This window comes from Elgaria multicarinata, chromosome 20 (assembly GCF_023053635.1).
Source record: "Elgaria multicarinata webbii isolate HBS135686 ecotype San Diego chromosome 20, rElgMul1.1.pri, whole genome shotgun sequence".
Lineage (NCBI taxonomy): Eukaryota > Metazoa > Chordata > Lepidosauria > Squamata > Anguidae > Elgaria > Elgaria multicarinata.
In genome coordinates this window covers 16,255,406-16,271,322 of record NC_086190.1, presented here as the reverse complement: position 1 = coordinate 16,271,322, position 15,917 = coordinate 16,255,406, and the positions used below count along the sequence as shown (strand labels likewise).

Genomic DNA, 15,917 nt, shown 5'->3' with positions numbered 1-15,917 from the left:
CCTCTGGTTTACAGCAACATCACAAAGCTCAAAACAGAAACAGAAACAACACATAGTAAGGTTAGAATGTCATTTCGATTCCCACAAAGGCAAAATAATCCTTTGGCGACAGCCTCCATGAAACATTCCTAACTGAGGTATTGATATAGCGGACCCAATTTCTCTTCTAATTTGATTCAGAAATGACCTTCTTTCAACTGGCCTGATAAGAACGATATGGTTCCACTATTATAGGAAATGAACATCAGTGAGCCAGAAAGAACACAGACTTTGTGGCAATCACTCAGCTTCAGCTCCCGTGAAATCTCCCTCCTGCAGGACACAGTGCCGCGGATCCGCCGCAAACCTCGCGAGCACCAGGTTGGGTGAAGCGCCTAGCTGCATTTGGCCATCAAGCTAAACGACGGTTTAGCAAGCCATGAACAAACCTAGCCTCTCCCGAACTGCACACACTCCCTGCTAAGAGATGTAAAATTTCCAAAAAATTTGAAGCCATGGGGGAAAAAATGTTTTTTTCCCCCCAGGGGGGTTTCGGAAAAAACACAGAAATTTTCAGAAAAATTGAAATAATGCAATATTAGCCCTTTTTACCGATTGAAAGTCACTTTGTTACTTTAGGAACATAAAATGTAATTATGTCCAAGTTGGACATAAAATAAAATCATTACATTTGGTAGATAAAAATAAAAATAAAATCATTACATATAATAATAATTTCTTACCCGCCTCTCCCTTTGGATCGAGGCAGGGAACAACATTAGAACAGGAATCAATACATTTTAAAAATTCTTGATTTTACATTGATCTGGATAGGCCTGCCGGAAAAGGCTAGTCTTTAAAGCTGCCTTAAAATCACACAGAGAGTTGATTTTACGAATCTCCTCCGGCAGGCCATTCCACAATCTGGGGGCGACAGAAGAAAAGGTCCTCTGGGAAACTGATGTCAGCCTAGATTTAGCTGAAGGAAGGAAGTTCAACCCAGAGGACCTGAGTGTGCGGGGCGGACTGTATGGAAGAAGGCGATCCCGCAGGTAACCTGGACCCAAACCATGTAGGGCTTTAAAGGTAATGACCAACACTTTGTACTTTGCCCGGAAACTAATTGGCAGCCAGTGGAGTGATTTTAATGTAGGGGTAATATGCTCACCCCTAGATGTACTGGTATATTAAAAGTACAGTGTATTCAAACAATTATTACAAATGTAATTTACTTTTTTTAAAAAAAAAATACTTTCAAAAGGCCACATAAAACAGCGCTCTGCTCCCGTACGAACACACCAATAAAAAAAAAAATAAGAATAATAAATTTATTTCTTACCCGCCTCTCCACTTTGATCAAGGCGGGGAACGACAATAAACTATAAAATACCATTGGCTAAGGCCCTTCTCTGATTTCTGCTGCCTTCAGAGGGTAGGCGAGTGGCCACCAGAGGAAGGTGTTTCCCCATCTCAGGGAAATCCACAGGGCCACCGTCGGTGTTATCACTTCAGCAACATGCCCAAACCATCCCATTTCTCCAAGCTTTAAAAATCAGTCAATAAGTGTGTTTTCAACTTTGAGATTGGCCCTTTTCAGCCCGTCTTCTCGCCCTGTGTTTGCAAAGGACAAAGGTGAACGTGGCGTTCCAGGTAAGACGGTGCGGAATGGCAGTGAGGTCCCTGCCGCCACCTTCCGAACCCCAAGAGGAAAACGCCCAGTGAACGCAACCACCTTTCCCTTCCGAAACTCCCCTGGCAATTCAACCTTGGCACAAAGCTCCTGCGATTCCAGATCTGACAAGGAGCATTCACCCCATGGATGTAAACAAGGACATAGGTAATGAAGTGTGTGGTTCGCCTGGCGGCCAAGAACTTAATATGACAGATTTCGTTTGGGAGGAGCAGGAGAAGGCGAAGCGGCCTCAAAACGGAAGGCCTCCATCTACAACAGGGATAGGCAATTTGCGGCCAACAACTCCCATCAGCCTTGGCTGGCCTAGCCATTGGTGGGGGCTGTAGCCCAAAATTTCTGAGGGTCATAAGCGGCCCACACCTGATCTGCACCAATGCCGCCTCTTACCTGGTTATACCATCTTTGATGTAGTAAAGCAGGCACTCCGACATGAGGGGATCTTCGTTGAGGTTGACAAGATGAGGTGTCTGAAATGAGAACGGCACAGTCTGAATCGGAGTCTTTCTTCCCGTGGCGCCACGCCTCACAAAGGGACCTGAGGACTTCAAGGTCCAAATGCAACTCCAGGTTATCACCCTTCACCCCACCCTACCAGCAAACACCCCCCCCCAAATCATTTATTGAAAAAATGAAAATTACTGCAGTACAGAAAGAGCCAAACATCACGGGAAGAACTGTTGGACTGTCGGTCAGTCAAGAATCGGTAAAGTTGGTGATCTACTCCAGGGGTGGAAAACTCATGGCTCGTGGGCCTTCACCTCCCCGCCAACCCAACCGGCTGATTTTGCAGCCCCCATTTTCTGTAAGCCTCTTGAGAGCGTAATTTTGCTTTACAACAAGGAATACGCTTCGAGCACGCCACGTTCTAAAGGAAAATCGGGAGAGTTATTCCCACTGCCAAATTTCCAGTGGCAAATTTGACAACACCATGGTGGCATTTCGGAGGACGATACGGCCCCCACTGGGTTCCATTGGGGAGGACCAGTGGAAATTGCCTACCCCTGATCTACTCGGTACACTAAAAGGTTCTCTTTTCCCCTGGTCTATTTATTTAGCAGGGATTAGGTAATTGACAGCCACTGGGGAAAAATCAGGTCTTTGAGAGAGCCTCCTTAGCACACCAGTGGCTAACCCAAGTTCACTCTCCTCCTCCACTTGCCAGAAGTAGACATTTCAAGCATTCAGGAAGGGAGGAATGAGTGGTGATGGCGGTGGTTGGGATATGGAAGAAGCCAGCACCATTTCTATTTCAAAATGGCCTCCCAGCAGAGTGATTTGGTGTATAAAGCTTCACAGTCTCGATTGATCCTGGCAAGGTATAAGGTAAGGAATGTCCAGCCCAGGATCCATTGAGCAGGCTGGAAGAACAATCACGTGTGAGTAAGTTGGCGTTCTTGTGGCTCCTCCTTCCAAAGCCAGGAAAGAAAAATCTAGGCTCGGCTGAAATGGTGGCTTGTACCAAACCCTGTCACACAGAGGAGGGCCAGGATCTCTTCTCGATCCTCCCAGAGTGCAGGACACGGAATAACGGGCTGAAGTTACAGGAAGCCAGATTCTGGCTGGACATCAGGAAAATCTTCCTGACTGTTAGAGCAGTACAACAATGGAACCAGTGACCTAGGGAGGTTGTGGGCTCTCCCACACTAGAGGCCTTCAAGAGGCAGCTGGACAACCATCTATCAGGGATGCTTTAGGGTGGATTCCTGCATTGAGCAGGGGGTTGGACTCGATGGCCTTATAGGCCCCTTCCAACTCTACTATTCTATGATTCTATGATTCAACAGATCCTAGAGCTACGACGACCACTAAACCAACCTTCTTTGGCGAAAACACCCCATTGGAATCGGCAAACAAGTCACATGGCCTTGGAGTGAAAATCTAGCCAATGGAATGCCAGCAAGCACAGGTGAGAGGAAAAACAAAATGTCAGAACAAAACGACAACAAAAAAAGGAAAGAACGAGATGGACATCGACACCCAGGATTCATACCAGTAACTCTGGGTTATTAACTAGGGTTCCAACATGTTCATTGCTACAAACTGCCCAACAGAGTATAAACTGAGCCTACAAGAACTGCAAGGAACAGAGGGTAGAAAACGAGGAAACGGATAACAGGCAAGAAGTGGATCAGGATGGATAAGACAGGCCAGGAGGAGGCGGAATCCTGTCTTCTAATTCCACAGGCTACTTAAGCTTCTATTTCTGCACACGCACACACAGACACACAAACCTGGTCGACAGCAAATGCATCGAAAGGGTCATCAAACAGAGTTGATGGCCTCCGGGGGAAGATCTACACGGAGAGAATCCAGACGATGAAAGAAACAGGAGGGGAGGAAGAGCGTTTGCAGAGGTGGGTGAGAAAATACCGGCATGATGACTAGTGACGGACTCTAGGTTTCAGAGGCCTTCAAAGAAGGTAACTTCAGACCTTGATGTGGCCACGGCAGAGCGGGCAAACGGAGAACTCCCCAGCACCGCTCCCAGACTTTTTGGGTGCTCCAGAAAACTGAGAAGGGTTGAAGCTTTGGGTTCCTTCCCTGTGTTGGGGCCACAGGTCAATACCTGACCTCAACACCGTCTGGAGACGGGCAAGATGGTGACGCATAATGCCAGCCACAGATCCAGAAATCAGAGTAACCTGAACAAGGTGGCAAAAAGTGACTTGTTTCTGTGACACTTCTACAAAACATTTTGTGGAAAGTCCTCCTAACCCGTGCGTCCAAGCCTTGCACACCATGAACCACCACACATCCATAGCTGTGCGCTCCATGCCTGAACCCAATAGTTAAGGATGTCCAACTGGCGAATGGCTTCAAGAGGCCTTAGCAGAACTCAATCATCGAGTCCGCTGCAAATAAATAAACAGCTCCAAGGATAGCTGCCAAGATTTTTGAGACTAGACCCAACTGAGGGGTGTTGGCCGCAATGGTTTTTCTTGAAGGAAATTGGAGATTGACCCAATGGTGAGAATGGAATGCATTATTAAGCAGAATAAACTTGGATGTCATTTATTGCAGCTTTCCCCAATCTAATGCCGGCCCGACGTTTTCCAGGTTGATTCCCAACAGTCCCAACTGGCACGCCCAAGGGTCCGGAATGCTGTAAGCTGTAGTCCAAAGCATCTGGAGGGCACCAAGTTGGGGAAGGCTGACTTATGGGATGGAAGCAATTGCGAGTGGAAGGCGCATTAGGGACCCACTAGCCAAGCCAACAATTTGAGTCCGAGTTATCGAAAGGTATAACCAAGACTCTAATATAACCAAGTCTAGCATCTGTGAGCAGCGTTTCGAGCTAAACTTTCCACGGATTCGGACTATCCCAAATAATAACAGTGAGATTTTCTGCAAACACAGGCCTCTCATCTGCCAACGAATCCGTTAACATACAGCCGCCTCCCCGCAATCTTGGCACCCTCCAGATGTTTTAGTCTGTAACTCCCATCAGCCCCAGACGGCATAGCCAATGGTGGGGATGTCTCGGACTGCGCAGTTGTAGCCCAAAACATCTGGAGGGGATCCGGTTGGAGGAGGAGGCCACGGCCATTTTCTCACATCTGGAAGGCTACAACAGGCTAGTGTTGTTTTTATATTGTTGTTTTTATGTTTCTGATGATTCTTAAATTTTGTATACTTTTTAAACGTTTACTGTTTTAGCTTTTGTAAACCGCCCAGAGAGCTTCGGCTATGGGGCGGTATATAAATGTAATAAGTAAATAAATAAACAAACAGTCTTGGTGTATGAGCTTGCAAAATATTTCCACGCCGTGAATGGCCACGTGCTGTAGAGACTTTTAACAGCAGCACAGTGCATGCAGGACAACACTACTGCCTGAAGCTGAGAATGATTCAAAAGAGACTTTAGAGCAGTTACTACAGACTTTTCAGACAATTCTTATAAGGCCACAGCTAGACCTAAGGTTTATCCTGGGATCATCCAGGGTTCACCCCTGCCTGAGCACTGGATCCCCTGTGTGTCACCTAGATGAACAGGTTTGACCCCTGGATGATCCAGGGATAAACCTTAGGTCTAGCTATGGCCTAAGTTAGCACAGTTGTTTTTAAGTCAGGGTTGAGCAACTTGTGGCCTACAACTCCCATGATCCCTCACCACTGGCAATGCTGGCTATAGCTGGTGGGTGTTGTAGGCCAAAACCTTTGCAGTGACACAAGCGGCCCCACCCGTTTTTCCATCATATTGACTGCCATCTATTCGATGTCTCTTTCCCAAAAGCATTAGGAGCAGCCATCAGGGAGAAGAGAAGCTGCCATGGAACAATCCCGGGGAGCTGGATCCAGAAAGTGAAAAAGGACCATCTGACACACCTCGCATGACTGCATTGCACGAGAAAGGCAACAAGAGACCTTGCTGCCTTTCTGGGCTCAGTTTTATGCGTCCAGTTCTGGGCTCCACAATTCAAGAAGGATGCAGACAAGCTGGAGCGTGTTCAGAGGAGGGCAACCAGGATGATCAGGGGTCTGGAAACAAAGCCCTATGAGGAGAGACTGAAACAACTGGGCATGTTTAGCCTGGAGAAGGGGAGATTGAGGGGAGACATGAGAGCACTCTTCAAATACTTAAAAGGTTGTCACACAGAGGAGGGCCAGGATCTCTTCTCGATCCTCTCAGAGTGCGGGACATGGAATAACGGGCTCAAGTTAAAGTAAGCCAGATTCCAGCTGAACATCAGGAAAAACTTTCTGACTGTTAGAGCAGTACGACAATGGAATCAGTTGCCTGGTGAGGTTGTGGGCTCTCCCACACCAGAGGCCTTCAAGAGGCAGCTGGACAACCCTCTGTCAGGGATGCTTTAGGGTGGATTCCTGCATTGAGCAGGGGGTTGGACTCGATGGCCTTGTAGGCCCCTTCCAACTCTGCTATTCTATGATTCTATGACCTGGTTCCAACTGAACACGTTCCTGCTCGAGTGGAAGCCTTTACAGGACCTACCAATTCAGAGCACCAGAAGAGCCCTGCTGGATCAGGCCAGCATTCTGTTCACACAGTGGCCAACCAGCTGCTGACATGCCCATTAAAAGCCCTGTGTGAAGTCGAACGTCGGCTCTTCTGCAAATGTTCACAGAGCAACGCCAACGGCCCCTTCTTCCGTCTTCTCTTTGGATCTAATCCATTGAGAGCCAAAATGCACACCCTAGAAAGCCCAAGGATGAATGGGGACTTCCCAAGGGTTTTATGCCTTGATGAAAAAAAATCCCAGCAGCAGCACCACGCACCTTTTTTGGAGAGAAGACGCCGAGGGTCCCTCCGTCTTCTCGAATGGCGACTCCCATCTCGGCAAGCAAAGCTTCTCTGTGGAACAGGGAGAAGAGACGGGTAAGAAGTCGTCAAAATACGTGGATAATTCAGCTTCGAATTGGGGACCAGGAGTGGGGACAGGGAGAAGAATGCTGTTTGGAGGGCGGATAAGTACAAAATACAGTGGCAACCAAACATTTTTTTATATAAAAACACTACCCATGGACAGCTAAGTTTACTGAAGAGCCTAATGAAATATTCTAATTTTGGTAATAAGGACTTTTTTGACCTACGTCCCTCTCCTTCACCAGGATAAGGTGAACAGCCAAAGCAGCAACAGAGAGCAGCTTTTTACTATGGCCAAAGCACCTGGGGGATCTATCATTCTCTAGTTTAGATTTCTCTAGCTCTCCAGAGAGATTTCCCCACTTCTAACCACAATATCCGAGATGCTTCTTCTCTCTTCAGCTCTCTGTTATTTTAACCTTCCTTCCTTCATTTTTTGTCTCGCTTGCAGAAATTCTTCAGGCCCCTCAATCTCTGTCTGTTGTTCAGGACTCACTGGCCATGCAACTGCCTATGTCCTACGATGCCGTCTCCTGCGCTATACATCCAACCACCTCCTTCTCTGCCATTCCACCTGCTACAAATGGCTCTGGTCCCATCTCAACAAACCCTTACCCGTAGCACGACAGCCTGACCTGGCCTGTCACTCCTTTTCTGCCGTCTTTTCTTTCTGAATAACTGCCCTCAGCCTTCTCCACTTTTGGAAGCTAATAGCCAAAAAGGATCAGCTAGAACATTGCCCTGAATCGAAGTTGCATAAATCCCATCAATCTTTCCCAAATGGGTGTCCAAATGTGTAGCCCAACACAGATCCCATCAACCTTTGCCAAATGTGCTGGACTACAACCCGAACCACGCTGGCTGGGGATGGGGGGAGGGAGTTGTGGTCCGGAGGACACCTGCTTGGGAATGGCTGACTTCTGATCTTCCACGCAAACTATCAAGACGATTTGGGGACGGGCAACATGTGACTAACCTCTCCATCCTAATAGCTTCGGTCTTCCGCAGTTTCTCCTCCCAGGTCTCGTTCAGCTCTGCAATGATTTTCTCAGACTCCTGCCACGAAGCACAACGGAGAATTAGGGGTACGTATGGGGCCATGCGCAAACACCCATTGCTCGCTAGGGTACTTGACATATTAAGTGCCCCGTTTAGCCAAACCTTAAACAACCCCCCAAAAGGACACCTTGAAAAAGTAGCGTAAAACCATACGACAGACAGTGGCCCAACTGAACAATGGGAAGAGTTTGGACCTGCAAGGAGTCGTATTTTTTTTAATCTGGAAGAGCGCTGGGAAACACCACCCTGCCCCCCTCCCTTTGCACACACACACATATCTGAGTTTTCTGAAGTGGTATCGTCCGTTCTGTGCTATACCAGGGCTAAGAGGTCCAACAGAGCTTTCCAAAGCGGAACCATGCTTCCAATAAGCAGAGTTTTGGGGTGAATTTTGACACTCCTCTCCAGGTATGGGCGTGTGTGTGTGTGTGTTCATGCGCATGCACACACACACACAAAATACTGATTGAGTCAGCAGATGGGACATTTCCCACTACAAGACCACTCACTCAAGGAACCAGTAACAGCACCTCTCATGTTCTACGGACTATATTCCGTAATGGGAGATTCAGGAGAGACAAAAGGAAGGACTTCTTCACCCAATACAGAGTTAACTACGGAATTCACTGCTCGCACCAGCCCCTTTAGAGCGGGCAAGTGGGGCTGTTTCTCCGCCGTCAAAAGCAGAGACGCGGGATGCACACCACAAGGGCCAAGGCAGCAGACCAGGAGGTGCGAAAAGAAGGAAAACCCCGCAGGGGAGTAAAAAATAAGCCAAAGGCAAGAGCAGAACCAAGGAATCTTCTACAATAATATTATTAGTAAAAGGTTTATTAAAGTGCCAGGTGCCTACGCATTTCAAACGCGGTTGCGTTCTTCAGGGCTTTATTACGTAGCCCTGAGGAAGAACGCAACCACGTTCGAAACGCGTAAGCACCTGGCACTTTAATAAACCTTTTACCAAGAATATTATTGTAGAAGATTCCTTGGTTCCGCCCTTGCCTTTGGCTCATTTTTTACAGCAAACCATAAGGTACAAAAAAAGACAGGGGCAGGGGGAAAGCCTTCTTCAAGAGAGGGCCTGGAGTCCTTCGTAGAGAAAACATTCTGATTTGGGGATCTGCGCAACCCCAGGGGGACTGGAGATGATACGCCCATTGCCCCACCTTCATTTCCTTGCCGTTTTAATAAAGCTTTAAAGCCCACAAGGCCCTTGATCAATTCAGTCGTCAGAAAATGCTGCCATGCCATACAGCTCCCTCACTTTCTCTTCCCGCCCCCACTTTCTCTCAGTGCTGGAAACGTTGCCCTGAATACTGATGAAGGGGGAAAGACTTCCTAACAGCCTAGCCCAGACGTTAAGTTTGTTTCTGCATCTGATCTGAAGACGTCACTTTGTGCCGGAGTGCCGGGTGAGTGCAGAGGCAGCCCCGACGCCTCCGCCTTAACGGCCTCTTTAAATATATACAGGCAGGGTGTGCACGTTCCAGGCCATCCAAATCACCCTAGCTGCTTTCGTTAGGAAGCCGGCTTATATGGAGTTCAGGCCTTTGGTCCATCTAGCCCAGTATTGTCGACACAGACTGGCAGCAGCAGCTCACCAGGGTTTCAGAGAGGAGTTTTTCTAGCTCTACCTGGAGAGGCCGATGGCCGAACCTTTTGTGTGAGCTGCAGTCCCTTTCGAATGGGGGTGGGGGCCTCAGAAGAGAGAGAAAGGGAGAGGGCGAAAAGGCGGCATTTAAATTCACCGCATCACCCAACCGTGGGGGAGGAGGGGGAGGCATTGGCCAAGCCGAGAGATAAAGCCTTTCACTGTTGTGCCTTTTTGATGCCGTTCCGACCACAACAGAGTGGGGGACAAAAGGCTCTATTGTCAGTGCACAGTGGGGCATTTTTGTGTGCGCCACATTTTAATCATGTGGGGTACAGGACTTAAGGCTCTGCACACACACACACACACCCCAAATGAAAGGCTGAACTATAACCATTAAAAGAAAACCTCGTTTTCCCTTGCACGCTTACGCGTACGAAGCGGCTCGTGAACCTGTCATTCGACCACACGACAGCTTGATGTGTTTGCATTCCTAGTTTAAAAAGAAGGCAACGGAGACAGTGTCCTGACAAAAGGCCTCCTGAACGGGGCAGAGCCAGGATTTGACCCACACACACACACACACACACACACACTCCAAATCAACCCAAATCCAACATTACAGGGCTGTGGAGTCGGAGTCGTGGAGTCGGAAGCAATTCTTGGGTTACTGGAGTCGGTAAAAATGTACCGACTCCAACTCCAAATAAATTTAAATTGTATATAGAGTTGCGATATGTTCCTGAAAACCAAGACTGTCCTGGATTCCAGCCAATTCCAAAACATTCTGGCTGGTGGGACATAAATCCCGGATTTGTAGTCCAGCTGACCCCCTCAGCGGATCGGCAGCAGCAGAAAAAAAGACAGAGTACTTTATAATCTATAGTCTTTTGATAAACCGCCCAGAGAGAACTTCGGCTATAGGGGCGATATAAATGCAATTAAATAAATAAATAAAAATGTAACCTCATTGTTTTCATTTTTGGGCTTCTTTAATAAATGAAATAAAAAATCAGAATGACTTAGCTATAGCCTTTAGACCCGGGCTTTAACAGGTTAGGGTTCTAAAAAGTTGCGTGCTTGCAGTCGATGTGGGAAATATATAGGAAATTTATTTCCTATATCCATATATAATTAAAGGAGTCAGAGTCGGAAGTACCATGAATAAAGGAGTCGGAGTTGGAGGTTTTATGTGCCAACTCCACAGCCCTGGCTACCGACAGCCACACCAGCCCTGTCCCAAATGAAAGACGGGGAAACCACAAGCAAAACGACGTGATTGCACAGACGTCGTGCCGTTCCCGGTTGCAGGTTTTTACTTTATTGCACTTGGCTACCTTGACTTCCTTCCCAAGTATTTTGCTGATTGAATTGACTTATTGCTCCACCTGCATTTTAACAAGCCCCCTCCCTCTCTGCCTTACTGGTTTGGTGCCATACTGTTAATGTAATACAGAAGGACGGAAGTGTGCCTCTTTTTTTTCAATGTGGAGTGTGTTTCATTTACTATGGATCTACACTATTGCTTTTAAAGCGCTTTAAAGCACTTTGAAAACGTTTTGAAAACTGGATATGCCGTGTGTCCTGGGCCCCAACAGTTGTCAAAACTGTTATAAAGCGCTTTAAAGCAGTAGTGTAGATCCCCAGCAGGTTGGTAAAGAACGTAAGGAGAGCCCTGCTGGATCAGACCAAGGGTCCATCTAGTCCAACAATCTTTTCACACCAGCTGTCGACCAGCAATCATAGAATCATAGAATAGCAGAGTTGGAAGGGGCCTACAAGGCCATCGAGTCCAACCCCCAGCTCAATGCAGGAATCCACCCTACAGCATCCCTAAACCATCCAGCTGCCTCTTGAAGGCCTCTAGTGTGGGAGAGCCCACAACCTCCCTAGGCAACTGATTCCATTGTCGCACTGCTCTAACAGTCAGGAAGTTTTTCCTGATGTCCAGCTGGAATCTGGCTTCCTTTAACTTGATTCCATTATTCCGTGTCCTGCAGGACATGATGCAGCAGCATGCTTGTGGATTGTGGAACAGCAGCAGCACCCTCCTGCCCATGTTCCCCAGCAACTGGTGTATATAGGCTTACTGCCTCTGACTACTGGAGGTGGCAGAGAGCCATCAGGATTAATAGCCATGGATAGCCTTCTCCTCCAGGAATTTATCCAACCCCCTTTTAAAGGCATGCAAGTTGATGGCCATCACTCTATCTTGTGGGAGTGAATAATTCCATAGTTGAACTCTGCCCTGTGTGAAGAAGTCCTTCCTTTGAATCAAGCTTCATGGGGTGACCCCAGGTTCTAGTGTTTTAAGAGAGGGAGAAAAATGTTTGTTTGTTTTGGAGCAGTATGTGTATTTTGCTGTGTGTGTGTGTGTGTGTGTGTGTGTGTGTGTGTGTGTGTGTGTGCGTGTTTCTGGTGTGGTGTGGCATTTGCCTGGCCTTCATGCATATGTGGAAACAAAGCCCTATGAAGAGAGACTGAAAGAACTGGGCATGTTTAGCCTGGAGAAGAGAAGATGGAGGGGAGACATGATAGCACTCTTCAAATACTTAAAAGGTTGTCACACAGAGGAGGGCCAGGATCTCTTCTCAATCCTCCCAGAGTACGGGACACGGAATAACGGGCTCAAGTTAAAGGAAGCCAGATTCCAGCTGGACATCAGGAAAAACTTTCTGACTGTTAGAGCAGTACGACAATGGAACCAGTTACCTAGGGAGGTTGTGAGCTCTCCCACACTTGAGGCCTTCAAGAGGTAGCTGGACAAGCATCTGTCAGGGATGCTTTAGGGTGGATTCCTGCATTGAGCAGGGAGTTGGACTCGATGGCCTTGTAGGCCCCTTCCAACTCTGCTATTCTAGGATTCTATGTGTTGTGTGAGTGTGTTTCTCTGAGCATCACCAATTTGCCTTCTGTGAAAAGCGTTATCATGCTCTTTCTGGAGGCAAACCTGTGGAGATTTGGCATTTGGCTCTCAGTTTCTTGGTCAAAACCAACCAACCACATCACACACACCACATTGAAAAAAGAGGCACTATTCCATGGGCCATGCTGGCTGGGGGATGATGGGAGTTGCAGTCCAATACATCCAGAGGGCGTCAGGTTGGGGAAGGCTGCAGTGCGGATTGTACATCGGGGGCTGGGAGAAAAAGGACTTGAAATGTACCCATACCTTCAAACGTTCAATGGCTTCCTCTCCTCCGGGAGTGGACATGATCCGTTCTTGGATACTGGAGACCGACGTTAAGCCCACCTGACTACTGAGAGAGCAGGAAGATGGAGAGGCGGTGAGGGAGCCCATGGATGCTGTGGAAAAATGGCCAGGACGTTGATTCTCGGAGGCTAGCAAGTATCTGTGTTTATTGTTCTGAAAATCTTTCAGATCTGGGAGAGAGAGACAGACAGACAGACAGGAGGGAAGACAGAAACGTAAGGGCAGGGGAGAGGCGAGGCAAAGGAAAAAGGAGCAGAAAAATAAAGGGAAGGAGGGAAGACAGGAAGGAGACAGCAGTATAAGAGGATAGCACACTAAGCAGCAACAGAGACTGGTTTAAAACTACGAGATGGCAGTTCTGAAACATACTTCCTTCGCAAGGGTTCCCTCTGTGCATTCAGAGCATTTGGCACGGGTCTGAGCGGGGTGGGGTGGGGGGCTGCCTGCCTTGATGAGTGCCAGGCATCCACAAGGGGCAGGAGCCTTTTTTGTGGTGGCACCCCAGTTATGGAATGTTCACCTTATGAGGCCTGTGTGAGGTCTCCCATCCACCCCTATTACTGATCTTCCCTTATTATTGCTTTTAAAATGCTTCAATACTTCAGATGCAATATTTAAGTTGAATGGTTTAATAGATGTAGGCCGCCTTGTATGCACCCCCATCCACCCTGAGGTAGGATAAACGTCCTGATTGTTAGAGCGGTACGACAACGGAACCTATGGCCTAGGGAGGTTGTGGGCTCTCCCACACTAGGGGTTGAAGGAGCCTGGAACTCGTTTATTCCACTTTCCCCAGCCGACATGTGAACTAGATCAATAAGTAATAGTGCGTACAAGAGTTCAGCTTTTAAAAATACACGGGGATATAATTTTTGGACAATCTCAGGAAACCTATCAAGAAGGGATTTTTGGATGCCTCGTCCCCAGTCACCTATGAGCACTGATCCATCTTAACTTCTCATAAGCTCATTTGGCTTTACTTCTGCATGTAGACATTTTCGTTCACACCACACAGGGCTCCTAATTTCTCCAAGAGATATAGGCCATTCCAGGGCATTCCCTATGCTGGCCCACATTTCAGCGTTGTCCAACAACATATCCTACGCGGCTCTGCAAGGTAGCACAACTAGAAATTACTCCAGAAGAGTAGGTGTGTGTTGCCAGTGGTGCAGTGAGGGGCTGGGTCTTGGAGCCAATGTCAAAGTTTAACACGTCTGGAGGGCACCAGGTTGGGGAAGGTGAACAATGCACCTCTCATTTCATTGCCAGGGCTGGGCGGGGGGGGGGGGGCAGTTGGCATGGGCCTGCGATTTTGATGGGGCTACTCTGAGTCCCCCTGGTAGAGGCAACGGGGGACTCTTTGGTAAAGATTTGTTACAAAGTAGCTCTCCTGTGAGTGAGCAGTACTGACTCCATTTTGAGACAGCCAAAAAGCCAAGGTGTCTTCACCTCCCATCTCCAGCAGAGATGAGACAAAAGCACGTAAAGCATTTTTTAATGTGAAGAAGGGATGTCTTATATACATCTTGAATAAAAATCTTGAATATAAATCGTTCTAGTTCATATGTATTTAGAACTGATTAAAAATACTTAATGAGCAGTTTGAAGTGGGGTCTACATTTCCCATCCGGCCCGGGCCTATTATCAGCTTTGCCCGGCCCTGTTCATTGCACTGAGCTTCTGAAAGCCTGAGACACTACAAATGCGTTCAAGGGTCCAGAAGTTATGTTTCAAGTTGGTTTAAAAACTGCCATCTGCAAGATACGGAAGAGAGTGCGCGGGGTGGGGGACAGGTTAGGGAATGAAAGAGCCGCCAAGATGCGCCAAGCAGGCAGAGCAAGGATGAGGCTTTCGCCGACGTCCCACGGGAAACTCATGCGCTCGCAGGAGAGAAGGCGGGGCGTGCAACTGAGCTTCACACCCGTGCGCCATGCGCGTTTCTCCCGCCAAGGTGCTGCAGCTGCTCACGCTCAGGTCGGAGTTAAAAAGCCTTCAAGCTCGAAGCAGCATCAAGAAAGAAAGAAAGAAAGAACAGAAGCGAGAACCGGGCAGGAAAAACTTTACATGCCCAAGTATCCGAGGTCAAGGAAATGCCAGACAGATTTCTCTTCCACTGGGTTGTTTGCTTTGGGTAGGAACGGCAAGTTAACAGGCCAACTCTGGACTAGCAACGTCTACCGATTTGGCCAACCGCCCCTATTCCCTGTGTCATGGAACAAACAAACCCCCATCACACCTGAGTCACATCTTGTGAAAAGAAACAGAGGCTTTTTCCAAGGTGATGTACAGACCTTGGAATCCTGCATTGAGCAGGGGATGGATTCGATGGCCTTGTAGGCCCCTTCCATCTCTGCTATTCTATGATTCTATGACATGTCAACTTTACCGCCATCTTTGTCACCCTTCAGGCATTAGGTGAACTCCATCCTATTCTCTCTCTCGACAGAGATATTTGTACAGGTTGTGCACACTGCTCTGAAATATATAGATGTAAGCGATTTCCAAATACTTAGTAGATCAAATAAATAAGGAAAGAAGGAAATACTTGGGGTTTCGGTAGCTGTTTTATGCTTTTTGTTCTGTGGTTTTATGGGATAAATAATTATTATTATTATTATTATTATTATTATTATTATTATTATTATTTTATTGATTGATTTATTTGTTGCCCGCCTCTCCCTCTGGATCGAGGCGGGTTACAACACAAATAAAAACATCATAAAATACATACAACTAATTAAAACATTTAAAACTAATACATTATTAAAAGCAGCACATTATTAAAAAGGCATCTTAAAATTCAACTGGGTAGGCCTGCCAGAAGAGATCAGTCTTTTTGACTTTCTTAAATTCCGGAAGACTGTTAAGCCATTCCACAAACTGGGAGCAGCAGAAGAAAAGGTCCTCTGGGTAATAGTTGTCAGCCTTGTTTTTGTGGGCTGGAGTAAATTCTTCCCAGAAACGGTATCTGTACTGGATTGCTTTGTTTTTACTGTAGAACCCAGTCAAGTTTTCATCTGTCTTTAAAGATTATAAAGCTATAAGGTCACAGTCAGGA

The 15,917-nt window shown here is 47.3% G+C and overlaps 1 protein-coding gene across 10 annotated transcripts in view; it reads right to left on the bottom strand.

Annotated features, from left to right (window-relative positions):
• The window catches only part of KIF1B (kinesin family member 1B), a 137,537-nt gene that overhangs the window by 55,385 nt on the left and 66,235 nt on the right, over window positions 1-15,917 (bottom strand). For 7 of the 10 annotated variants that reach the window (XM_063145499.1, XM_063145501.1, XM_063145504.1 and 4 more), the window contains 4 exons: window positions 12,818-12,951; window positions 7,972-8,051; window positions 6,908-6,983; window positions 2,060-2,139 (listed from right to left, as the gene is read on the bottom strand). In XM_063145499.1, coding sequence (XP_063001569.1) covers window positions 2,060-2,139; window positions 6,908-6,983; window positions 7,972-8,051; window positions 12,818-12,951 — 370 coding nt within the window. Of the gene's footprint in view, window positions 1-2,059; window positions 2,140-6,907; window positions 6,984-7,971; window positions 8,052-12,817; window positions 13,030-15,917 lie in introns of all 10 variants that reach the window. The other 3 variants (XM_063145497.1, XM_063145503.1, XM_063145498.1) reach the window with 1 other exon arrangement.